Source organism: Ischnura elegans, chromosome 6 (genome assembly GCF_921293095.1).
Source record: "Ischnura elegans chromosome 6, ioIscEleg1.1, whole genome shotgun sequence".
Taxonomy (NCBI): domain Eukaryota; kingdom Metazoa; phylum Arthropoda; class Insecta; order Odonata; family Coenagrionidae; genus Ischnura; species Ischnura elegans.
The window spans coordinates 95,976,199-96,002,997 of NC_060251.1; the positions used below are offsets into that span (position 1 = coordinate 95,976,199).

At 40.3% G+C, this 26,799-nt stretch overlaps 1 protein-coding gene across 2 annotated transcripts in view; it reads right to left on the minus strand.

Moving 5' to 3' along the window:
- The window catches only part of LOC124161219 (PR domain zinc finger protein 1), a 278,646-nt gene that overhangs the window by 11,232 nt on the left and 240,615 nt on the right, over positions 1-26,799 (minus strand). For both annotated transcript variants that reach the window (XM_046537482.1, XM_046537483.1), the window contains 4 exons: positions 4,214-4,625; positions 1,336-1,455; positions 1,029-1,154; positions 581-707 (listed from right to left, as the gene is read on the minus strand). In XM_046537482.1, coding sequence (XP_046393438.1) covers positions 581-707; positions 1,029-1,154; positions 1,336-1,455; positions 4,214-4,600 — 760 coding nt within the window. In that variant the 5' untranslated portion in view covers positions 4,601-4,625. The remainder of the gene's footprint in view (positions 1-580; positions 708-1,028; positions 1,155-1,335; positions 1,456-4,213; positions 4,626-26,799) is intronic.

Below are 26,799 nucleotides of genomic sequence, written 5' to 3' on the forward strand. Positions count from 1 at the left end.
AGAAAAAGGGTAATAATTGTCTTTCAGAAACTGGAATTTGTACCTTTAGGAGTAGTCCGTAATTCTAAGAAGACTACTCCGCTCATTTTTTATTTGTGATAACCGATAAAAAATAGGAATTACCTCATCAACGTAAGAGCTCAAATATATATAGGCAGGAATTACTTCCGCTCAATTAGTATTTGTTGAAGCTTTAATCCAGCCATGAGCAACCTTTCTAAATTATTCAGCTTTAACTAATTTTTTTGGGTAAATACTATCCTCTTGCGATGCAAAATGAAGTCACTATATAATTTTGAAGAGATACGTTGATTCACATTTGAATTTATAAGGAATAAATAAAAAGCAACAAAAAACAACGAATGGCTTCTCCATTAGAGCTGATAAAAATCTTTTAAGGTCCAAGGCAAAGTATTACGCATTCAAAATGTTACACAGATCCCAAGTTTACCGAGTAGGGAGATGAGTTCTCCCTCAAGTCGAAAACGCTGATTTCCGAGACTCTCACACAGAAAGAGGCATTTTCCTTAATGAATTACTTTACTCGGCAGTTCTAAGAAAGTTGCGTGGAACTACTTACGTATTCTTTGCAGCATGAGTTCGCCAGTGAGTGGGTAGTTGAGCCTTTGCGCAAACTCCTTGCAGTACCACACGAGTAACTCCTGATTGGGCAGTATGGGTCGGATGGTATAGAAGTAAATGTTCATCTGAAAAGTAAGTACAGGAAATTATAGCAGGCGATTATGAACAATAACTCTTACGAAATCTTAAAATAGATTACTGGGAAGCAAATCAAATTGAGAATATAAAAAAAAACTTGTGGTATATCCTATTAATTCCCTCCAAATCTCGAAGAGTAGCAATAAAAGAACACAACACCGATTGATCAATTGATTATCGTCAATTCGCCGATAGTGTTTGTCCATCATATTCGGCGCAAGAATTTCGACCAATGAAACGTGAAAACATTTACATTGATAGTAAAACCATTTATGATAAGAAATTATGTAGTAAATCGTTCTTCTTACCTTGTACTGACAGGCGATGAGGTTCTGAGATTCTGAGGAATACGCCGGGTTAACATATCGCATCCAATTGGACTTGCGAACGTCATACCCGTCGATGTAGTAAAAGAGTTCGTTGTCTTTGTATACCTGTAACATTGAAAAGCATTCAAAATTTAGTAAAAAGCAATACATTGCACCATAAATTAAAATGTTATACAAGCAATGTCTATTGAATCACGAAACGCATCGAAAAACGAATATCTAGTCGCTAAGAGTTGTTATTTAAGTTTGATGAATGTAGAAACATATGAAAATTAGATTGACTTACCCGCCAGAAATATTTCCTGTTGGCAGTCTTAGGGACACCATCCTTAGTGTAGACTTCACCAACAAGGGGTCCAAAACGAGTCCCTCTGGGGATGTAGCTGGTGCTCCAAACTCCTTGAATCTGTAGAGAAACAAAATTTAGGATAAGTCTGGTGATATTGAACGGTCATATTATTGAGGTGACGAATGTTTTAAAAGGAAACTTAATAAAGTAAGGAACTGTAGCCGTCTAATGAAGAGTAGGATGATGAAAATGAATCACTAATTCTAATTGTAAGAGGATAGGATACACAACGAGATGCATTAATACGAGGAAACAGAAATAGTAGAAAAAACTATTAATTTAAAATAGATTTTTAGGACTCCTAAGGGGTTATGGTATCTCATATCTAGACGTAGTTGCTTCAACAATGCAAGCATCTGTTAATCGTGGTACTACATCACAGGATACTCGCGTGGCTTTCAATTTTTCAAGCCAATTTTGAACAAATTCGTTGATATTCGCGAGATTGCTCGAGCAAATTTTATCCCTCTGGCTATGTGAAAAGCTAAGCATCTATGTAGAGCGGGTAGCATACATAGCAGGAATGAATGCTTCTAACCTCTGTGCCGAAATCTTTAACAGCGATCGTTAATGTATCCACATATATTCAAAATTTACAATGAACGCCATTTTAAAAACTTTAAAAATCAATATTTTGCAGGAAATAATTAAATAAAGAGTGTTCACGGAATTCATTCAGTTCTGTGATGTTCCACTCTTTAGAGTGTATAAAAAAGGTAGGTTTCACTTTCAATAAGCGAGGTTGTAAATTTTAAGACAACAGTTTCATTAGCATAAACTTCACTCAATCAGCTGATTGAAGGTTTGGAGACTAACTTCATCTCTTTGGTTCTAATATTATTGATGCAAGAAACTGAGGAGTTATCGCACAGTTAGACAAAACACCAAGGTTGGGCTGAAGATGCTTCAGTTATCAATCGTCGTCTTCATTCGTGGACCATCCACCCTTCATACCCTTCAAACATTCCATCGCCAGCCCCCTTTTCACCTTCGTCCAACCCTATCTTGCTTAATTCTAACCCCTAAAAATCCCGACTAAGGGACTCTGTATCTCCGAAAAAACTCTCTCAGGCGTCCCTGGCTTAAAAATCCCGATCGTAGTACCACAAAAGTTGTTTGCGGGTCCCATACTCTTTCACCCACTCGCAAAAAGGAGGCAGTTTTTAGGTCAGCGCGCTGTACATATATACATCAATGTACATACGTACTTCTTTTTTATTCCGGGCGCACAAAAGATTCGCTTTTCCTCTCCCTACATTTTTAGATGCTGCACCGTTTTCAATGCTTTTGCTTTTCAGTCTTTAACTTTTTTTTCTCCTAATTTTTTTTTCACCCCTTGAATTCATTTTTTATTTCGGATCCCGGCTCGTTTTTCGAGAGAATGAGAGAGATTTTCGGAATGGGATGAGGGAGTTTTGAGGTTGGGCGCCATTGTTTCCAGGCGTTGGGACTCACTCCGCCACTTTTTTCGACTTATGGATTCTATGGAGAGATGAAAAAAAGCATAGACACACACACACACAGAAACGGTGAGTAAAGTGGAAGAGCTTGGATTCTCTCCTTTTTCCCTCCGCTAACAGCAGAAACAAAACTGCCCTAAACGCTCCACCAATACCACCCTTTTAAACGCTCATTATTTCTCCGGGGCGAAGTGACTTTTGACAAAATATTATCTTCTTATAATAGATTCGCGCGGTCTTCTACTTTAGTGGAGGTGTGGTGCTCAATTATCCCGGAGGGTCCTCATCTACTTCCTTAAATTAATGGAATTATAATAAATAGAGCAGTCCGTGAATAGCCTTGAGATGAACACTGTTACGCGCAGGAAATATGAATTGTCACCAGCAGAATACGTGACCAAAGTAAATTTTTCGGAATCGACCTCCGACATGGCGCAAAAAGCATTGACGCAATTTGAGGACTAAAATAATCAAGACGTACGAATCTGTAATGAGTAACTTCATTATGACAGTAAAAACATCGCATGGCTGGAAATGAAAAAATACCACCTAAATTTCAAAATTTGTGTATATTTATAAAGTGTCACGCTGAATTGAAGGCCTTGAAGAAGATTATCAAAACCAGATGATCACAATTTTTTACCAATATTATTTTTTTTACTAAAAAATGAACCCCTTCCTCCCCATTACAAGCAGAAATTGTTATTTTCAACATTAACTTCCAAACAAATTGAGCAGAAATAGACGAAGACGTACGTTCCACACACTGTTTGCTAGAATCATTATTTTTGTATAATTTTTCTCGAAGCTTCACCTTTTGGTTATTATCCGGTTCTTGCACTCATGTCTTAAATTTTTGAAGGAAGGTATAATGTCAGTGTTCAACTAAAAGATCACAATAAATTTAGCAGACATTATTAAAAAACTTACGTTCTACATTCCGTGTGCAAGAACCATTATTTTTGCCTCACTTTTCTCGAAGGTTCACGTTTTGGTTTATAATGGTAGTATGGTATTTGGGGAAGCGACCAACTGATGAGGTCATTTGCGCCATGAGGGAGGGGTAGGTAAGCAAGGGTGGAGAGAAACCTGGCGTTAGCATTAGCCTTCTCTAAACCAAAGGGGCCAAGGGGACCACGGCTTAACGTCCCATCCGACTCCTCCTCCATCCTCTACTCAACATTGAAGCAGGTCTCTGAAAATTCTCTGCCACCGCCGGGATTCGAACCCGAGCCCACGGGGTGGGAAGCCAACACACTAGCCACCACACCAACCCGATCCTCTTTTGGTTATCATCTGGTTCTTGTACTCGTGTCTTTAGTTGTAGAAGGACGGAATAATGGCGAGGCACTTACGTCGCTGAGGGCCTGCGAGGGCCTGAGCACGAGGTTCCTGGGCAGCGAGGCCTCCGCCCTGCTGGGCACCCCGTCCTCCTCCTCCTCCTCGTCTTCCAAGGGCCCCACGTCCACCTCGAGGTCTTCGAGATCTTCCTCCTCGCCCTCCGCCTCCTTCACATCTCCTCCGTCCACCTCGCCTTCACCCTTGCTGCCGTTCGGGCTCTCCCGCCCCTCCGTGCTCCGCCTCCGTCTTCGGCGGCGGTGGCGTCGCCTGCCCCCGGGACCAGAGGCCCCGGAGAACGGCGTCGACGAGGTGGGAACCGGCTGGTCCGGAACGATGTACACCACGTGCTGCTCGAACTCCTCCTCCCGAATGTTGGACACGTCCCACGGCCCCTCTTCCATGTTGGGCCGTAGCTATCTCGCGATCCTATGAAGGAGAGGAAGAAAAGAAACAGAAACACAACATTAGAACCATGGACAACAAACAAGAGAGAAGCGATGTCTTCACGCAGTTACGGATGCACAAGATGAAGAGAGAGGAAACAGAGAGCAACAATAGAACCAAGGACGACAAACAAGAGAGAAGTGACTTTTTTACGCAGTCACTGGTGCGAGTTAATTTTCACATAGGGTATAATTTGCATCAAAAATCATCAAAAATCTTTGTTCATCCAAATGTTTTTTAAGGAAAATATTACCAATATAATGGAAGACAAAATCATTACGATGCATCACAAATAAGAATGGCCAGTGCTCATTCTTACACTGCCAAAATAACTTCTATCACATATGCCTACCAACATCATGAAAGGAAAATAAGCAAAATAAATGGCGAAATCATAAAACGCGCGACCGCAATCAAAAATTAAAAAATAATAATGATTACATTTTAGGGAACTAATGGTTTCAATTCCAAAACTATTTCATAATGTGAAAAAATCTGAATATCAAGAAAATGCCTAAGTGAAAATTTCTCGTCGTATTTGATAATCCTACAGGTAATCATTAGCAGATATTACGTTGCACAAATATTACTAGAGAAAGATCTGTAATAATGACTACAGTTTAAAGTGGAAAAATTTGCGTCATCATAAAATTCATACTGATAGCTAAATAAGATAAAAATATTGTAATAGTTATGAAATTATTCCTATATTTAATAGAAAGTTTTATGATTGAATTGAAATTTCATATTAATTTGTAGTAATTCCATGGACACGTTTGCGTAAGGTGTCAGTCGAGACGAATTCATGTATGAAGTAATATGGCGAAGTTGTCCACCCCACATAATCTTTGCGGATTTTTCCACCCGATTGCGTCCATTAAGAACGCGTGCAAACAACTTCACTTGCGTCACCGCTCTCATATTGCCTCGGAGCGCAGTTCTTTCCGAAATCTTGAGTCGTCTCTCTTCTCTTCTTTACGAGACTCAAAAACTTCTGTAATCCTTCACAGGGAGGAGCTGAAGTCTTCGCGAGCGCAACATCGCTGCCCCAGTGGCCTTGACACACTTTCCTAATAACGCGACCAACACCACTTGCCTATTAGGTACTAGACGATACTAGTAGACTTTCCTTTTCCTCTCAATGAACTCCGCAATGGCTTCACTTGCTTCACAGCGGGTTGCGCGTCCCACGGAGCGAATTAAAAAAAAAGAACATTGCTCCGTCTAATGAAAAAATGGCAGTTTCGTTATATTTTCCCCGGAATACCTTCCTCGCCTTTGGGAATCGTATTAAGTGCTTTGCAACTGCTTTTACAAGAGTAAATACGCTACCTCTTGTGAGAATAGCTATGATGAAAATATAGACTTCCATGCGAAAGCAAAGGAATAAAATCGCAGTAAAAAACATGCTTGCAAAACGGACAACGAACTCAAGTGCAATTTTAAGTAGAAATGTCAACAGCACAAAAATAATGGACCAAGGTGGTGAAATTAGGTGATATTTATAAAAATCATACCTCTTCAATGAATGCGAAATGAAAATTGCAGATTTATTATAAAATTCCACTAATTTATTTCTTAATGATTGGATTAGAGAGGAAATATTCTTTGACTTTTTACTAAGATACTTACTAAAAGTAATAGAAGAGGGTTAAAAGTACTATAAAAATTAAAAGCCAAGTTTGAAAGATTTTTCTCGTGGATATTTAATTAAGATGTAGCAAAAATCAATCCTAACTTAAGTTTTAAGAAAGAAGAAACCTATTACTGCTCAAAGGCGTGAAATTAAGTTAAAGAATACCCCATTTGAATCGCACTGTTATCGGGTCGTCCTTAGCACGTGGTAGAACCAGTTAATAAATTGATTTTAAAATGCTGTAATTTGAAGATGCTGGAATTAAAATGAAAAACTTCGACCGCAATAAAGAGTAACTGCTTGATAAATATCGTCCGCGCGCTGCCAAGCGGGGTAAATAACACTGGAGAGCAGTTATGCATCATTCTTGAGGGGAAGAATGATTCGTCACCATTAGTATTCCATCCTCTTCAATGCATCTTTTTCCTTCAAATTTTCTTTCTAGTTCATCCAATTCCAGTGAAAGCCTTTTTCTCTTCTAGTCTCTGCCCCACATCAGCGGGAGAAAGGAGAAAAAAAACACAGAGAGTGGCCGTGGAATAAGGGAAGAGCATCAGAGAAGAAAAAGGAGGATTAAAAAAAGTGTGAAGCACGGTGCATTTTCACGTGAGAGTGGCTGGCTTGGCCGTGTTCCAGCTGCAATCTCCATGTGAGCTCGCAGCGTCCTCTGTCGCCCGTGTCGTCGTGTTTAATTCAAAGGGAGCATGAGTGGACAGCTTCAGAGCCGATTGCTGGGTGACATTACGGTCGGGTGTACATAGGAAGAGTTTATGAATGACTATATGATAACAGCAGGTTTGTTTGGATAGGTTAGGGTAGAGCTCATCCTAAATTACGCTACGGGTGCGTGATATCCCGGTGATACGAAGACAGAAAAGGCGTATGTGTATGAGTTTAACTACCGAAGGCTGGCTTGGATAGGTGAGGGTAGAGCTCCTCCCATACTAAACCAATTGGACGAGATATCACTGCGACGGGAAGGTAGGAAAAGGGAGAGCATATTGTGTGAATGCGTGACAATTGAAGGTTGGTTTGGATAGGTGTGGGTAAGGCTGACCCCAAATAAGAAACGCTGTTACACAATCAAGGAGGGAAAAACAATTCCTTTTCCTGGGTAGCATCACTAGTCGAAGATTTTTGTTCAAGTGTGACCGCAGGCTTCGCTAGCTCAACGCTAAGCTCATGGACCTACTAGGATCTTAAGAGTGCACATTTTGCAATAGTTAAAAATAAAGGTGGATGGATGGCGTAAACCTGAGGAAGAGTATCGGTAAACAATCGATATTCTAAAAAGCAAATAAATATATGATGGATATTTAAAGGGCAGGATGTGCACGACGGGTTACAATATGTAACCTTGAAGATATAGAGGACAAATAGATTGAAGTGATTATTTACAGTAGAAAGAATTTAATAGAATATCATGACTTTAAACTAGAGAAATTTTTTATACTGACTTATTCTGTTGAAGCGGAGATTTCAACTACTTTACGCGACTGGTTAGGTACGACGTCGAAGAGGTCTGGGTTCCTATTCCAGTTTAAAGTATGTATTTTTCTTGGTAGATAACGACATAACTTCAGAAACATTCAAATAAAACAGGTGAAAAAGTCTACTGCTTTTAATGATTTCAAGTGAAACCACGACACGATTATTAATGGCTCTACATGCTATCGATGTCGAATGTATTATCTTAAATTCCAAGTAAAATAATAGCAAAAATTGGTGTTTTTAGGAATACAAAAACAATATATTCATATCTTCTAAAAGAACTCTGTACATGAAATTGCACCTTAGGCTCGTGTTTCAAGCAGAAAAGACAAATTTTGCAAATTGTTTTGGAATTATTTCCCGAGGAAAACTGCAGGACAGAACTACTTGTCAAAAACTTTAAAGGTTTGATTTTATATCCCGTAGAATGTAGTGAATATTTTAATATTAACAGCTGACGAAGTTTTATTTCTTCACCAAAGGAATTTCACGATGCAAAAACTTGATTGCTTTTTCATACCAAATGTGACGTTGCAAAAAACTTACTTCTTGAACCAATTACACAGCCTTCAATCGATAGAGCCGTTTCGACACACGTCACAAAAATGAAAAATAATCATCCTAGAGAGAAGGTACCGCGACGAGGAAAAAGATAATAATATCGACCGCCTACGCTATAGCGTTTTCCTTCCCCAAAGGCTCACGTGACATAAACTATACAATTACCGACAGAGATTAATAAGAAAAATGGATGACGAAGGGATAAAGACTCATGCCGTGACCTAGTTACGAAATATTGCATCGGAGAAGGAGGGTTAAGGGTAGGCCTCCTTTGAAGTAGGGGTGGAAAAGGAGTGAGGATACACAGATATTGGTGGAAGGGCATGGGAGAAATAGTGGAGTAACAGGAGTCGGAGGGGCAGCTTGGGAGGAAAATTAGAACGTACCAAAGCCGTGGTGAGCACACAGCAGAGGCTGGCCGAATCGATATTACTTCGCAAGACACAATATCTTTGCTGGAGGCAACAGAAGAAGGGGGTTTTACCCACACCCCTCCCTCATGCAGCCTTCAATACCCTTACCCAACACGCCAAGACCCCCTTACAGTATCCCCTCCTCCTTCATCCTCCTTCTACTTCATGGAATTCTTTCCGTCTATTGCAGTCGAAGGCCAGGAGCACCCCCGGAGTCGAGCGCGCCGAAGTGGAAACGCGTTTCTCTTTCGCTTGGGACTTTTGAGGCGAGATGGCGCCACTGGGGGGTTGTAGAATGGGGCGGGTCAAATGGGGTGGGTAAAATGGAGAGAGGGTTAAATGGCGTGGGAATAAAACTGAGGAATAAGAAAAAATAGGGGCGCAGGGAAATATTGAAGGGATGAAAAGGCTTTCACGGGATTGGTAACAATTTTGACGTCCCTTTTACCCTGATTCGCACCGCCATTCAAGGATGCGAAATTATTTCTTGTAAACTGAGAATATTATAAAACCGATTTATGAATTAAGCATCATTACCAAAGAAATAATAAGGATACGTTTATTTAACATATCGGAATCGAAAAAAAAGCTAATAGAAAAGAATATTTTCATTCGATGGATAGGCTTTCATGGGATTTGGGCAATTATGACATCCACTTTAACCTGATGCGCTCCTGTATTCAGGGGTGTGATATCATTTATTGTAAAAATGAAGATAAGAAGTAATAAGGATAAGTTTATTTACTGTACCGATTTTTTTCACTCACTGAAAAAGTAACCTCAAATATTTAAAATTGGAGCTAAGCACTGAATCAAAGCTAGTTCAACGATAAATGCAGAGAGCTGCCGACGAATTAATTACCTTGTGATTTGATATACACCCACGTACTTTAAACGCTAGACTTAAAAAATCATTTTCTTTGAGCTTTCCTCGCTGTATTCTCGTCGCTACTCACGAAAATGTCAACACTTTTATACATAATTTATTTCAGCTTACATAATATTGGAAAGAGTAAAAATATGAATATACGTAGGAAAAAAATTGGACACGTTTTTAATTAGAAAAAAATTGAAGCAAACTTTTTGTTAAGCGAAGTTCTTCTTTGTAATTATTTTCGCTCCAACGTTGATTCCCAGAGTATTATTGATATATATTCTACTCGTTTTAAACCTGATTTTCATATCTGCCCCGGTAGTTCAATGGAGATCAAATGTATGCGTTGTAGAAATGAATGTTTTCGATAAAAAATGTACAAGCTGGAAGACGCCGAAAAACTCGCGGAGTCGTTGAGGGGGTATGGGGAAGGAAGGAGCGAGGGGTGTCTAAGCTGATGAATGTTTCATATGTGCCTCAAGCGTGCACCGTGGTCCCCTCGACGCTCTGAGCGTAGTTGGCCTTTTTACCGATCGATTCCTATCAGGGGGAACACGGCGGTAACAGATAACATACATTGAATCCCTACATCGTACTTCCTAGGCAAATTGTTCTCTCAGCCGATGATAAATTAGTCGCACCTGAAGGAAAGCCCAGCGGAAATCGGCGGAAGTGATACAAAATTCAAGAACAGGAAGTCTTCTCCACAAGAAGGCGAGATTAATCCGCGTGCGAAAGAGCGACAAAAACGCTCGAGAAAAAACTTACATTAGGCTACTGAAAAATAGTAAAGGCAAATAGTAGTTTTTACCTTGAAAATTAGTTTAACATTAATGATTTTGGTCAATAAGGAAACATTGATTGATCTATCATTTAAAAGACGCATCATTTAGTGTGGCAAAGCTAATACCCATAAAAAATATTTTACAATTTCAGCAAAACATTCTTTTTAAATTTTCACGTTCATAAACGCTGAAGACGATCAGATTAAAAACTATTTATTTCGTTCAAGTTTTCAATTGTAAAACAATTTAGGCCCAGCATATCAGAAGCCGAATTTATGACTACGGGGATTTCTCCAGAGACCCTTATGGAACTTCCTCAGCGAAAAAAATGCCTAATTTGTTTCCGTCAATCATTGAGGGCTTCTCATTAGTAGTTTTTGTACCATTTCCTCCAACAAACGACGGAAAAAATTTCCCATGGGATTGAAACATCATATCGAGGACGCATTAAAGGAACGCAACATTAACAAAAACTGCTAGCCTACTGAGGAGAGATGGATGAAATGATTCCGTGGAAACGCTGCTGTTAAGATTATACGCGCACACAGAGCCAAGGACCTATCGCAACAATCGCAGAGATATGACTCACAGGAAAAGATTATAAAGCATTCTAACACGCTGAAGGGGAGACGACAATGATTTCTTCAAGCTCGACCTGGCGCCAAAACGCTTGGTCTTATTTTTAAACCTCGCATGGAATCAAGTCACGACATCAAAACATGCTAACCACGAATCACGACGTAATATATTACAGAGCCACCTGACGGCTGCCAAAAAGAATGCTAAGTGGAAGATTGACGCTGCTGTCCTCGGTTGAAAATAAACGAGAACCTTAACAAGGCCAACGGAAGACCGTGTTTTTTTAATGCTACTAAAGCTAATTGACATTTAATTCTACGAAAGACCAGACTGATCTATTTGGAGCATCGCTTAAGTACACCAAATTACAGGAATAGGCGATATCCAAAGCACGAATATTCTCAGGAAATGAAAGATAATCAGAAAAAAATAGCCTATTCTCAAGTAGGATATGCCACCATTACGATGGTAATCGTATTTCCTAGGAAGTCTCATTCGATTCATGCGAAATGGGCTCCATTTTCGGGTACACACGCTTTTTTGATTGCCAGTCCGGCGTCTCCGCCTCCACAGTGAGTAAAAGAGAAGGTAATGGTTCATCCTCTATCGAGTCAAAATTAGATACAAATATTACAGACCCTGTAATTTAACCCAACGACTAATAAAGCCGCGAGAGTCATAAAATCCTTACCATCGAGTACACGATTCAAAGTAATTGAAGAAAATAAACATATTTCAGGAGAGACGTACTTTCATTCAATTAATTATCTTTTGCCATGATTGAAGACCTCGAAATGATGAATGACACCGTTCTCCAAGTCAACAGAAGACCTACTATAGCATTTGATTCGTCTGTATTATGGTGCACATAAGAAACATAAGACCAAATTGATTAATTTAAAATATCTACTATTGAAAGATCTAGTGATTAGAAGCACATTCCTACAGAGAGACATTAATATGACGGCGGCATCTTTTTGATCAGGAATGGAATGTAATTCTTGGGAATGCGTTATTTACGTGATTTTTTCCCAGGGTCAGTCACTAATCGGAAACTTGCTGATGGACGCATCGGAGAGAGCTTTGCGATGATAGTAGCGGCTTAGGAAAGACGTAATGGTTCTCTGTTTCCCCAAAACCCCGCAAACGCTGTCTAAGCAGCACCATCTCCTTCGTCGCCAAACGAGTGCCTAATCGACTGCCTAGAAAAAATGGAAAATAAAAGAAAACAGAAAGAAATTCCCTCACACCACCATCTCGTAAGGCGAAGGGAGGACTCAGCAGCGGTCTTTTATCCTCGTCGTTAACGTTAAAGGGGAAAACATTAGAAGGAAGCTTCGGGAAAGAGAATTATAAAATAAAAACACTGTTGATGGGTGGGAGGCGAGGGGATAATTTTCACTCTGCGAAGGTCGCGAACACTTGCATTAGTCCTGGGAAGAGAGAAAAAAGATAAAGTAGCGATAGGGTAAAAGAAAAAAAAACTTAGAAAGATGCAGCAGCCAACGACTCAAGGACTAATCGATTCAACGTGAAAAGAATTATGATCGGCTAAGGAGACTCTTGAACGCAGTTAGTTTTTCTTCCGTTTTCGCGTCCTGAATCGGAAAACTTAACTAGGAAATGAACAAATGACGATAACAGGTCTTGTTTTTTAAAATTATGATTTATTAATCGAGTGGTGACGAAGAATGCTTTTCAAGTCCCTATTTAATATTCCCAAATTACGTCCTGATTGACTTTGAATCACTGATTCAGGATTTTATGTAAATCATCTTTTGCCTTGAGATACTTTTCCTAAACTCTAACCGAAGTTGTCATATCAAATGGGGTAAATTTTTCTACTACAAAGATCACTGAGGTCAAAAAAACGTCATCAAAAAAAGGACAAAATAAATTGAAATAACATTATTTTCCAACACTGATTTATAATAAGTGACCAGTATTAAGACTTGATTAAAGTGCGTAGACCTCCACGATGACTAATTTCACTAAAATACTTTGAAGAAACTAATACCTACACTCAGAACATGGCAGATATTCTTACCTTTGAACCATTCAGGTAGTTATTATAAGATCCGTAACTAGTAGAAGACCAGACTAAACTAATCAGTTAACTATTAGATCACATGATGCTAAAAAGTGCTGTATGGTCCTTATTTTAAAGCAAATTTGTAATGAGGACCTACTTATTGATCTTAATAAACTTTAACTGAAAATTGAAAAGGTTTGAAAATGTGCATGCTCACTATTTTTTAAGCATACAATGAACGTTCCCAAATCAATGATAACTGAGGTACTATAACCTTGTTCTCCACGCGATACTTTCCGTTCGGATGAATCAAATGGACCACCATTCACGCGACGACTTGCACACCCATTTTTTCCCACCCAAACTCGAATCCCAGGAGAATCAACGCGAATGGCCGCACAGTCAGTCATGCAGGTTGAAATAGTGAGGGGCCATCATAGGAGATCTTCCATCAGGGCTTTTGCGAAACGTTAGGGAGAAAAAAATATCCACGAGGTGCAAAAGGACCAAAAAGGGCTGGCGGGCGGGTTACCTCCCAAGAGGGAGGCCACAGCTGACCACCGTGTTTGGGCCTGACCTATTTCCAGGCCGGGGATAAAAGGGAAGGGTACCGCGGGGCTAAATAAGGGTCGTGGGGGGGATGTGGTCCAACCGCGAGGGAACCCTACCCCCTTCCCCCTTAAAAAATAAAAAAATTACCCTCGCAGTTTTGTCTTATGGCGGGGTTATAGAGGGGTGGGAACGATAAGGAACTTCAACACTGGATGGTGCGGCGTAAAAGTGGTGCTTCTGGGAATGGGGATCCCCTCTCCTCCTTGAACAGTATCGTTCAATGAAGCGGTGAGCTGGCGAGGAGATCATCTCAAACTGACTTTATACGTTCAATTTCCTTCGCGGTGTAATGGGGGAAGCCGTTTCATAGATCTCTCGCTCGATTTGAGGAACGTGGTTCGACTGAAATTTTCAAAGGCCGTTTCGCCCACTAATCCCGGATTACAACATTATAAAACCGATGCCGTTGTTGCGGATTTACGGCTAAGACGCTTCTCCGCCACAGATATAGCCTTATGAAAGCAGCCAGATGCATCGGCAGCCCAACAAGGGAGCACCATCAACCTGACACATTAACGTGATAACCCCTCGAGTATCAGAGAATAGAACATAATCTGTGATCATAAGTTTTTAAATGGATATTCCTCAACCGAGGTACTGCGCTTTAAAAAAATTCTCATCGCACACGAGGAAAAAGACAAACGAAAGACGACGACAAAAATTGGCGGGGAACTACGATAACATTCGACAATCGATTGAAAATCGCGGTCGATGGTTGGAATTCTGTAATTGAATCGGTTCGATTTCCTGCGCCCATAAAAGATTCAGAAAAGCTCTAAAGCTTTGCTTGAAGATAAAAATTCATTCTCAGAATTAGCTTGGATGAACCAGGTCACTTAATCAACGGAGTCTTAATTCCTGGGAACTAGCCATTACCGAGAAGACCTCTTTCGATTTCAAAGAATCGACCATTCAATACTCTCCCAATGGGGCAATTGGCCACTGGCTAACTTACCCTGGCAATATCAATTCCTCCATAGTCGACTAAGGAACACATTCAAATCAAAGATATGACGTCCAACTCTATACAGCACGAAGAAGGCCTTCTTTACTCAGGATGTAAAGGCTAACTACTGAACCGGAATGCGAGATGAATACAGAGAAGTTTCATGCATAAACAAAATGAGGCATGTTGAAAAGTGCTAATAATTTTGGAAAATTGGATTTACGCTTATCCTATAAAATTGCCATTCTATCATAAAATAAAAAAACGAGTCTTTTCATTTTACTCGAAGAAACTGCCAAAAATATAAAAAACAATGTTTTAGACAAAAATTTTGAGGCATAACTATTTTTTTCTCCAGACATATATACATATGGCTACCGATGCTAATGAGATTGACTTTATGCGATTTCTCTCCGTCATTTTGTTAACATTCCTCGCCCGCGGTTTTCAAATTGTTTTGGACGTCCATTTCGTTTTCCTCACCTACGCATATGCAATCATTCTTCATAGTGATGGGAAAATACTCTACTGAAACAATTATTAAGTTTTAATCCACTTCCTTTTGGAGGTTTTAACCGAATTGGAAGGGCTAGAAAAAAAACGAAAGGAAGAGAAAAGTGAAGCACGTGGTTCTTAATGAATTCTCTACGTGTGCGAATACCGCATTATTGTCAACGACCATATTGTTTTTCATCCATAATGCATTTCTGTTTATTTATCGAGGTAATGGATATCTATTTGAAACAATCATCGAGGTCGCAACCATTTCTTTTCGGCGGTTTGAACGTAGTACAAGCCACAAAAGAAAAAGAGAATAAGACGTAGGCATTCCTTTTCCCAACGCCGGATGATCGGGCTCCCTATATTTCTCCTCTGAAAGTGTTCCCCAAAAAACACGACGCCACGTGAGCGGCAAAAGGAAACGACGAAGAAAGGCCAGCAGCGCATCGAGAGAGTCGAGAGGGTTGGGCGCCATAATGTGAGACCCAAACATAGAAAGCCTTGAGGTAGGACGCCACGGGGGAGGGGCAGGATTGGAGGGGAAGAGGTAACAGGGCCGCCGCGCGCACCACCACGCTCAGGGCGCGTGAAAACGAAATAAAAAAATTGAAAAAAAAAAAGAGATTTTTCCCCTTCTCTTCGGAGGAGAGTTTTTGAGGGGGTGGAGACAGGGTGTTAGACTGCATTTGGGGGAAAGGGGTAGGGAGAAGAGAAAGGGTTGAGAGGGAGTCGGTGGGAAGGCTCCCTTTTTTTTAAGGGGAAGGAGGAGAAAATGAGAATGGCGAAAAAAAGGAAGCAAGGACACTAGTCGACGGGTGGGCGGCTTTATCGAACGGGAGAGAGAGAGAAAACTCTCTTACCTCCCACTCCACTCTCCCCTTCCCCAGGATGCTCTCCCCCCCTCCACTCCATTTTCCACAACGGGTTGCCAACTCTCCCGAAATTCGTCCGGAAATTTCCCGGAACTGGAGAGAATTTTTTGAAAATCTCCCGCCTCCACAAGCATAAAAGTTTTCCGCCATTTCTTGAAATTCTCATTGTTGAAATATCGTTCTGCCACGTATTTTTGTTGAATAGGAGTAATGCCATTCACTAATTATTTGCTTGTAGTACTAGAAAAAGAGTGAAGTAGCAGAGTAAGTAAATTTTTGGAAAAAATTATCACAACTTTCCCATAACTTGACTTAATTGAATGTTCTACTACTGAAACAATAATAGGACAAACGACTCATAGGGTAAATATCAGAATTGTCGTGATATTAATCAATGAAACATCATTTTAAACATAAAAAATAGCTTAAAGTTGAATCATATTTAGCAAAAACTATTTCTGCTTCAAAAACATTAAGATAATATTCTATCCTATAAAAAAAGCAAACTATAATGATTAACTTTTGATGAAAGTTAAAAAATTAAATAAGACGCAGCAACGACTGACTCGTGTGTTTCGAGCAGTTCCTGGAATAAACTCTCCAGCAGTTGGTAGCCCTATTTTTCCTCCTTCTAACGTCACGGTACCTCCCACCCGGCGTCATTCGACTTCTCTCCCCCGCCGTCGTCCCATTTGACTTCCTCTCCCTTGCCACATTCGACCGCCCCATTTTCCCCCATCCGCCCCCACTCCCTCCTGACCTATCCCAAAAAGCTATCGCGAAAGGGGAGAGCGTACATTCTCACGGAAAGTAGGTCGAGTGTCCCTTCCACCAACCCCAGCTCTCCTCCCTAACCACCCGCAACTTTTACATCCTACTCCAACACTTCCCCCGGCAACACCGCACCAGCCTCCCACACCTCATCCCCAGCTACTTCTCGGAAAACGACGCAAACCAGAGAAATGAGAGAGACGCGGGCGGTAATAAAAAGCCAAACAACAAACCTTTTAATTACCTAATGAGTCGCGGGGAAATATTATCTGGGGTATCCGCGTGACCTCTAGCGGCAAACAGTAGAGGAATTAAATAAGAGGGTTTCCTCGTCGAATAATCTCCCGTCATGTTCTTTCGGGGAGAAAATGGATAAAGAAGGGCTTCATCCACAGCAAAAGAGATAATAAAGCAAGGGCTATTTCACAATCGGGCTCGATACACAAAGGAGGAAATTCATTTTAAATTTATGGGTCACCGATGCTAGATTAATGGCCGTGTAATATCTGCTCTTTTCAGTGCACGCCACAAAATAACCGGAAAAGGCTGTGAAGGCTTTGATGACGAAATAATAGGAGCTGAATGTTATTTGTTTCTTATTCTCGTCCAAATCGCCAGCTTAATTAGACGGAAAATCGGTAATTTGAATATAAAATACAGTTTTGGAAAATAATGGTTAAAATAAAATAAAGAAAAAATAGGATTAAAAAAAACTGAACATACTATATTTATGGTTCATATAAGTATAACAGGCGTAATTTATTCTTAGGGGGCTTATAAACGTGGTGATAAGAGGAATTTATCTACTCCGTTTTCATTATCTTTTCCATTGCACAGACGCCTTAGGCTAAATTATGTGCTAATCGAAGAAAGATTTCACAGCACAAATCTCCACATTGCGGACATTTTTGATATACAATTAAAAAGTTTCAAAAGGAACTAAGCTTCCGCGGGACGAACTGGACCCTCCTCAATGTAGTCCTCTAGGCAGTGCCTTTCTAAGCGGTTCCGGAGACTCTTGTATCTCCAAGGGAGCAAAATAAGCCTCGTAAAAGATGAAAACAAGTAGAACGAGAATAACATTCGCGAGAGATTACGAAGGCGCACCCCCCAAAAACCGCGAAGTGGAGGCAATGGTGGGACCTGGGAGGCAATATTATTATTTTTTCCACTCCTTCCTAAATAAGAAACTGGGTCAGAGATGAAGATATTCTGGCGATAGCGTGACGCCTTCACAATTTTGTAAGTTTATCCTCGTGTATAGAGTGGAAGGCCCTATTACGTATGGGCTAAACAATCTCCGGCGCGGCTCACAAAATTCACATTATTATCTGGACGCATTTTGCATTAATGTATCCTTTAGAGTGAACATAATTCTTGATGGGAATGTAATAAAAAATCGTAATCGAGGTCCGTGAGCAAAATAAAACATCGTTCCGATTGCTCGCTACCTATTTTCCCAAACGATAATTCTGCTTTTGAGGCAAACAAAAGATAGTTCGCGAAATATTAATTTGACTCGTAAAAACGGCGCGATATTGGGGGTAACTTAATCATTTCCATATTTTCGTGGATCATTTTTCACACGTTTCCGAACCAGTCCCTGAACGAAAATGTCCTAGCTCAAAATCCTTCAGTGCAGCTATAAGCGAAGCAATTTATGAAATAAGAACAAATTAAAGAAAAAAGAAAATACAAAATAAACAAAAGAACATAGAATTAAAATTACCAAAGACTGATGAGAATTTGACACAAACCTAGAGTCAGAGCATTCAAAAATACAATCATAGGGCAAAGGGCGACAATAATTGTCAACGCATAGGGTACGGCAAAGATGTAGAAAGGTTCAAACGTTATTCGAATCAATGAGGCACAACACAATACAAGCTCTCAATTTTCGCGGATGAATCAGGAGGAGGAGAAAAGCAGTCATAATGGCCTGGGAATCCTCTGAGTCTGATTTTAAATTTTCTCCCAAAGAGAGTGAATAGGCTGAACCGTGAGTTCTAGCGAAGCAACCAACGCGAATAAGGCTTCCAGCAAGACTTCTCTATTCAAGGCACGCATTTAATTAGCCCTCCCCTGGGTAGGAGAGAAAAAGATGATGACAACGGCATAACTCATTGTGAGATCAAGTACCAAGTAGGTTATAGGACACCTGTCATAGAAATATGAAGGAAGATGAAAATTCGGAGGCAAGTTTCGTACTGAGAGGAAAAGAGTACTGTTGTAATTCAGTGGATAACAATAAAGTTGAGGAATTGGTGTGAAAAGTAAGGATAAAACCAACTTTTTCATACCTCTGAAACTGAAAACACGGCTCTCTCAAAAAATTACCTTCAAACATAAAAATTCCGCAAAATAATCCATTTTCTATCTATTGCAAATTAACTTTCAGCTGGATACTACGTTTTGTAAGCCTAGCACTTGAAAAAGGTAGAAAAAACTATTTATTTAAGCCATACCACTATATATTTCACTTTCAACAAAGTTATTACGAAATTATCTACATGCATAATAATATAAAAATAAAATAATTTAATTTTAGAAAAGTTCGGTGTAATAATCGTTTCGAGTATAGTTAATAGCTCGAGAAAATGACATTAGTCATAAAAATGGTATAAAACTTATCTTCACAAGGAAGGTTGTAATGAAACTATGAGATACATGTTACTAAAATGTAAGGAAAAGGAATCCCTAAATAGCTATCAAAAGGAAATAAGGTGCAAGGTGGGATATCAACAGCAATATTTTGAATATAAACCCGTTAAACACGCTTATTTCATGAAGAGGGAATAGCGTTTTCATTTATCTACTCTCGCAGGAACTCATACATTTTTCACGGCTGTCCATGCCAAAGCTACGCATAATTAAAATAGTTACGAAACACATATTGCTCAAGAACATTTCTCGCTAAGCGATCAAATCTCCTGCAGGTATCGCATGAAAATGAACCTTGATAGAGCTTCTTATACAGAGAAAAATTAAAACGTTAACTTCCTCACATTCCCCGCTAAAATCTGAAACAGTTTCCTCAAGATCAAATGAATAAACTTATGCTTGAAAAATATCGAAACAAGGAAGCTAAGACTTACTTCAACTTTTCCTATTTTGTGGTTAGAAAATGTTTCTAAGGTGGAGATAAGAGTGGTTACAAAGGAGTTTAATGAAAAATAAGATTAAGGTCGATGAGAGACCTCATGGAGAAAATATGAGATAAATACAGGTGTTGCGCATTCAAGTTTCTGGGTAGAATTTCCGGGATGAATATATAATTTTGCTACGGCTTATGAAAAAGGTAGCGATCATGATATTTTATTTCATAACTCAATTTTGACGAGAATACGTAAATATTTAGAGTATAGAACCGGAAAAAATCTTTGGATCTGCGAACAAAAGCTTCGCTAGGGGGAACGTGAAAAACTTCTGAAAACTGTGATGAAAGCAATGCGAGAGGCTCAAGAAACGTTAAGGTGGAGAAAGAAAAACGAGGGCCGAGGTACGGAATTTCAGCCAAATCCTTTGAAAATTGTTCGATGCAAGTGCTGAAGTAGATAAGGGAATCCGCTGCAGCACGAAAATTATCAGAATGGAAACAAGAATGGTCTCTGGCTTTATTTTATTTGAAGCCCTTTTCCCTTATCTAAACCTTCAACCTGATCGGCGCGGATGAGGTAGAACGAATCGCGATTCACCGCATTGCCAATCGGAATTCTTTTTGATTTGTTGAACCGTTTAGCCCAACTATTGTAACAACCGTTGTAACGTTTTAGCCCAACTATTGCTTTCCCTTAAACAGAAGCAGGTATTTTTCTTTGTCCGAAGTCGAAAAGACGACTTTTGTAGGTTGTATGTATTAGAAATCACCCATCTGAAGTCCGTTTTTTCAAGAAAAAATACCAAACAATCATGGTATTCGCGATTTTGAACCAGAGAAGATCAACAAAGACAAGAATGCTCTTACATCTGGTGTTCTCACAAGTGCTGCGATTTCTCGAATAGCTTAAATTTTTTAGCATCAACCCTTTCTGTCTAGAATCGGAGGAATTTAGAAATCACGACCACTCATTAAATTGATTCCGAGTACACCGTTCATATCATTTAAAGGTCGCCAGTCACACAGTTCAAACGGAAAATTAAAATAACACGCCAAATTTACGAGATTCACATCTCGATTGACGGTCACTGGAATAACGATATTACGGATGATAGGTTACATGATTTACAGTTAATAAAGACGTTAATCTAGCAATTTGTTTACAGGGTGAAGAAAAAAAGAAAATTCAGAAACTCTGATAGTGGCTATGATAAAAGCGAAACGTTGGCTGAAAAAATTATTGTTAGTTATAATATTAAAAAAGGGCCAATCTTCGAGGAAACCAGACGACATAATTAGTTAAGTTATGGCAAAGAATTGATGATTTTAATTACTAAAATTGTGAAAATATTTGGCTCCATCTCATTCATGTCAAAACCACTAGCATTACTTCTATATCCATTCTCCTACCAAATATCCACCATTTAATTTGTTATGTTTTACACAATTTTTATCCTACATTACTTGGTCAATGTAAATTGGCAACATTGCTGTAAGCGGATATTTTAAATTAAATCAGTAATTATAGTAATAAGTAAACTTTAACTCAAAGAAAATACTGTCGGAGAACCAACATGTTTCCGGATCCGTCCGTCACGTATCAATTATTGTTTGGCCCACGCAGTTAGGACGTTCGCTCATGTCTTAGCTTCCGTTATACACCGTCAAATATTTCAGCATTGACATACACGGGCGAGAAACGTCAAAGGAGATATCTCGCTCACGTCTATCACGTCAATCCTCGGGGATATTAGTGCAACCTCAGACGACTGGAAAATCTCACTCGCTCACCTCCGAAGTGTTGGCTCGGACGCGTCGCTCCAAACACCAACGTTGATGAATGCGTCAACTCGGGATTGAAAAGTGGATGGGAAAAAATATGAAAACGATGGGCGACGGTAACGTTAGCCAACTGAAACGATCTCGGAATAGTGTAAGTGGTACAAAATAATGATAATGCTCAATAAATGCCACCCTTAAAACTATAGTAATGGGCCGTTTTTTTACGAGACCGGCTGGATATTCCCCAGACATCCTCTGAACATTTTGCGCCAATAAGTTTACGCCTGGTATAAAAAAATATCAAGAAAGATTTTAGTTTTCAGTCCTCGATTGAAATTTTCCTCAGCCAAAACACTGACCATTAGGCAAAGAATAGGAGGATTACGAGCAATTTTTAGGATTAGAGAGAGAATAAGTTTGATCGAAGGAGGTTCGCAGTGTGTGTACAAAAGTGATGACATTAAGAACTTGGGAGCAGTATGGGGATATGAATTAAAGTAGAAGACTGGTTAGCTTGTAACTGTCCTGTTAAAAATAAAAATCACAAGCAAAAAAAAACTTGTAACAGTTATCGGAAGGCAGTTCTCATTTTCCAAGCAGTCAGACGACAAAACAGACGAAAAAAAGAAACGCTTTCTCAAACCGAGCGTGGGAACGTAACCATTCATTGAGAATACGAAATTCTCTCTGGTATCATCAATGGCACATTAGTAATCTTTCACAATGCTCTTAGAAGAAATAGCGAAACTAATATCTCAAAAGTCGAACCAAATTTCAAGGATTGGATTGATAATCCACTACGCAGAAACTTCAGAACCAAATAAATTACTTTTTTTCGCCTCTTTATGTAGCAAAAAATGATTGAAAAGATTGGAACATCATCGAAAAACCGTTGATAAGAAAGGAAGTGTTGATATTCTTCTGGTGTACAACAAAGAGCGAGATGCTAGGGTAAGCTACGTGGAAGATGTAAAATCAGCCACAATAGGGCCTCTAAATGAGAGGATATGGGAAGGGTAGGAAGTCTTCGGGATGAATCCAGGGATTAAGGATGTGAAGGAGGAGTGGTGGAGATGAAATACCCTAAGCAATGACGCGTGAGTATGAGAGGCTGGATAGGGTTGGAGGGATAAGGATCCATGTATGTAATGGGAGGATAACAGGGGGAGCTTGGAATTCTGGGTAGGGGGGTGGAGGGGGGAGTGAAATCCATGCCCTTAAAATCCCCCGGAATCGACCTATCCCGAAGCTCTCTCCTGTGACCCACTTTTCCAGGCGCAGTGCTGCCTCCTACCCCGGATTCCCGGCACTAAATTTTCCACCCCCTCCCCAACTCCGTGCGCCTTAAAGCTCACCCCCGCGCGTCCCCTTAACGTACCGCCCACACCGCATCAGCGGAAAAAGGAAGAAAAAAAAGAGGGGCGGAGAGAAGTCTCCGTTGGTCCACGGGAGGGATGGAAAGAGGCGGTCCAGGAAGAGGATGGAGAAACGAGGAGGAGAGGAATAATGGACACAGGGAGGAATAGGGAAATTCAGGGGGGGCGGGCACAAGGTCTGAAAGGCAAATGATCTTCTCGTTCTTGAGATTAAAAACAAGATATGGACAAAAATTACCGCACAAAATATTCTCTTTATTTTAATATGAAAGTTATTAGTGTAAAATCAATGATTGAGGCACCGAAATATACAAAAGGAAACGAACTTAATGATGCCCGCATTAAAAATTTTGTCTATTTTTCAAACGTCTGGGAGAAGGGGGGTCACGTGCCCCGTCCCCCTAATTTCGCCTATGCCTAGAGTCCAAGTCAAGAAGAAACATTTGCCGATCATCGGTCATTCGCTAGAATAGACAAGAAAATAAAAAAATAAACAAGATTTTAAATATGGTTATCATTACGTTCATTTTGCTTTTTGTATCACAGAGCCTCAATCATTTAAGTCTTGATCACTAGTCAAGAGAAGAAAGATTTACCGATCGTTTCCCTGTCAGAACCTTGTGCCACCCCCTCAGAAAAAAATCCTGGACCCGCCCTTGCAGGGAGGGAACGAGAAGTTTTTTTTATGAGCGACTCTGGCCGGAAGATACGGCGAAAAAGACTCGAAAACCTCCCCCTCCAATTCTGCTCCTCTTCCATCGATTTTCAGAACAAAGAAGAAGGTTTAGTGGATAGATATAGGGCGATTGGAAAATACATTTTTTCCACCCCATCTCCGGCAGCTTGGGAGCGAAACACAGCGAGAGATCCCGACGAAGAGATACTGGAGCAAGGGTAACCGCTTCCTCAGAAAGCACGCTCGGCTCGGAAATTCTGCCGTAAATACTTCGGAATACTTTCCATTGGCTCGTGCGGCGGTACTCTGTGTGAGAAGAATAAAAAAAGGATCCGGATGGATCAATCTAGGGGGAAAAATGGAATAGGCCAGAATGACTGCCTCACGTAATCCTTCGTGGATGAAGGCCTGAGGTAATCCTCTTTTTCGCTGGATACAATGAACGCAAACAGGGATCGCTCGTGGATATCATCTGGCGTGATAATTACGTCATCAGTATGACCTGGGATTATCTCATCCACAAATACGCCGCTCATTTTTACATAAACCTCTTTCCCTTTCATGTAAAATGCTATTTAAAACCCCCTTCGATAATTGGTCACCTTAGAGGACCACAGGGCATGGAGAAAATAATTGCGTATTCGCGTAAATATTATCTAAATCTTCAGTCTTGGGGAATTTTGCAGCTTCAATTACTCAATAAAATAGTTTATCTCTTGTAAGTGACTCTGGGATCCCTAATAAAAGATTAAAAAAAACTTCAAATGGGACCATATCCTAAATTCCTATCTTTTTACCTCCCTCACTAATCAAGAGCCTTTCTATGAAACAGCAACTCTTAAATAATTGTGAGAATGCAATGCATAGATGTAAAAAATAGCAGAAACCATTACAAAGGCCTAGCACAGATATATTAAGATTGCGAAACCTATGCTCAGTTAGATAAATTATTAAGTAAATTTGTGTATTTAGGTTTTCAGAAATCCCGTTTTCTTATGATGACACCGAATTATGACACCGTTTTCTCTTCGAGTTCTTGCTGCGTTGATTCTTTGTTGGAGGACAACAGCTGGCCTGCCTTCCAGCGGGCGTCGTCAGAATTAATTAACTGCATTAAGAAAATTCAAAAATATTGATGATAGAGGGGAAAAACAGAATATAATTTTCTACAGGATGACAGGATATAAGGATAATGATGCAAGGAATGAAAAGTAAATTAGTCTCGGAATATGTGCAGGTATGCATGGGTACGTACGATTTCCCCGAAGTAACTTTGATGAACATCCCATTAGGGGAACAAGGACATCCGAGCCCTTACGGGAGCCCATGGGCTTAAAAGAGCGGACGGTCCACGGGATATTGCATCGCATATTTATGCTTTTGCCGTCAATAAATCGCACACAGCGAGCCTCTGCTACAAGGAGAGAGGGAAGGGGGATTTTAGGTGGAGGCGTCAATGAGCAACCCCCTACCGGGAGATAAATCAAACGGCCATTCCGAGTGAGCCAATGAAAACTTCGCACGTCGGACATCAAACACACAAAACGCAGACGCGGACACACACCTGACCCAAAAATCAAGCCTTAGCGGAGTGGAGTGGGGATGATGTCCGCACACCTGATCCCCGCCGCGTCGGAGCAAAAAAAAATAGAAAACAAAACAACAGCATCGCCCGCTCGTGCCGCGCTATTCAAACATTCAAAAGCGCCTGGATGGATAGATGTAGGGGGAGGGGTGAGAGGTCGTGGGAGTGAGAGACTTTGGACGTCAATCCTATAACGTCAGCGATGCGTCGGTTTGCGAAAGTGGCGCCACTCCGAGCCGTCATCCAGGAAATCAACGCGTAACAATCGCAGCGCGGTGTGCGCATAGGTAAAATGATTTCTAATGATGATCTAATTTAGATGAAAGAGCGGTGTGAAGGTGTGCGTAAAAACGCTCGGAGGTAATGTAATTAATAATAAGCGGTGGAATTAAACATTATTACGAGGTATTTTACTTTAAAAAAAGGTTGATATCCTTGAGCTAAACATGAAGCTTTGGTAAGTTTGGCTTCAAAACTTAACTGTATGAATTGGCAACCAAAATTTACATTTGCGTGTAGAATGTAAAATCAGAATTAAATCTGGTAACTTGGGATCATAGCTATGATAATTTGATGGCAAATTTATCACTTTTCGGTCGATATAAATTTAACTTCAAGCAATCGCCTGAAACTATTGCCTACGTACGAACAGGACAGTAGGTACGTTCGTTACTTAATTTTTTTTAAACATGATTTAGTATCACCTATGTTTAAGTATGGGGGTAGTTATAGAAAATTCTCAAAATAACGATATTATATCCAATATCCTCCCAAAACGGTCCTGTGTTTTTATCAGATACTAGACTATCGTTGATTGAGCGGAGCAGGGTCGAGGCACAGGTGCAAGCAGGGGAATATGCTAAGCATCATCCAAGTCTTGAGTACCGATACGGTTTTGCATACTGGAGAGGCTTTGCTCTCGGATAAAAACTTTATAACCCCGCATTCTAGCAAGAAACGGGCGTTTTATTGACAGCTTCGTCTAGTTTACGCTATCTCCGACGCCATTTTATCCAATTTTATTTGTTCTTCAGGAAATCCCAGCCTTTTCCTACCACCTGTCACATATCTTGAATCTCATTGGTAAGTACACACGCGTGAACGATGAAACTACCTCACATGCCAAGGGAAATGAGCTTCGTGACACGGGATGTTGAATAGCAGATGCTTCAGGCGGAAAAATATAGACTTTTTCCCCCCGCCATTCATGTTATCATAAGTTTCCGCAGGATGATTTGGTTCGGGAGTAATACCTGACGACATTTAAAGCCTCCAGATTTTTTTCTCTCTCTCCACACTTTCAATGTGTAGAGGTGAGCGCAAGAATCATTTCCGCAGAGAATTGAATCGGCGAAATGGTTAGAGGGGAAAGGAGAAAAACGACATTACGGTCTCTTTGCGGGCGAAAAATCTCCTTCACCTCAAACCGAGCTTTTTTCCTTTTTTCCTCCCCACATAATTCGGGGCAGCGTTGGGGGAGCAGGCTACAGAAATGGGGAGATCTAAAGACGTAGTAGCGGCAGCTGACGCGAGAATGACGAAAAATGACCACGCAGACGGAGAGGCG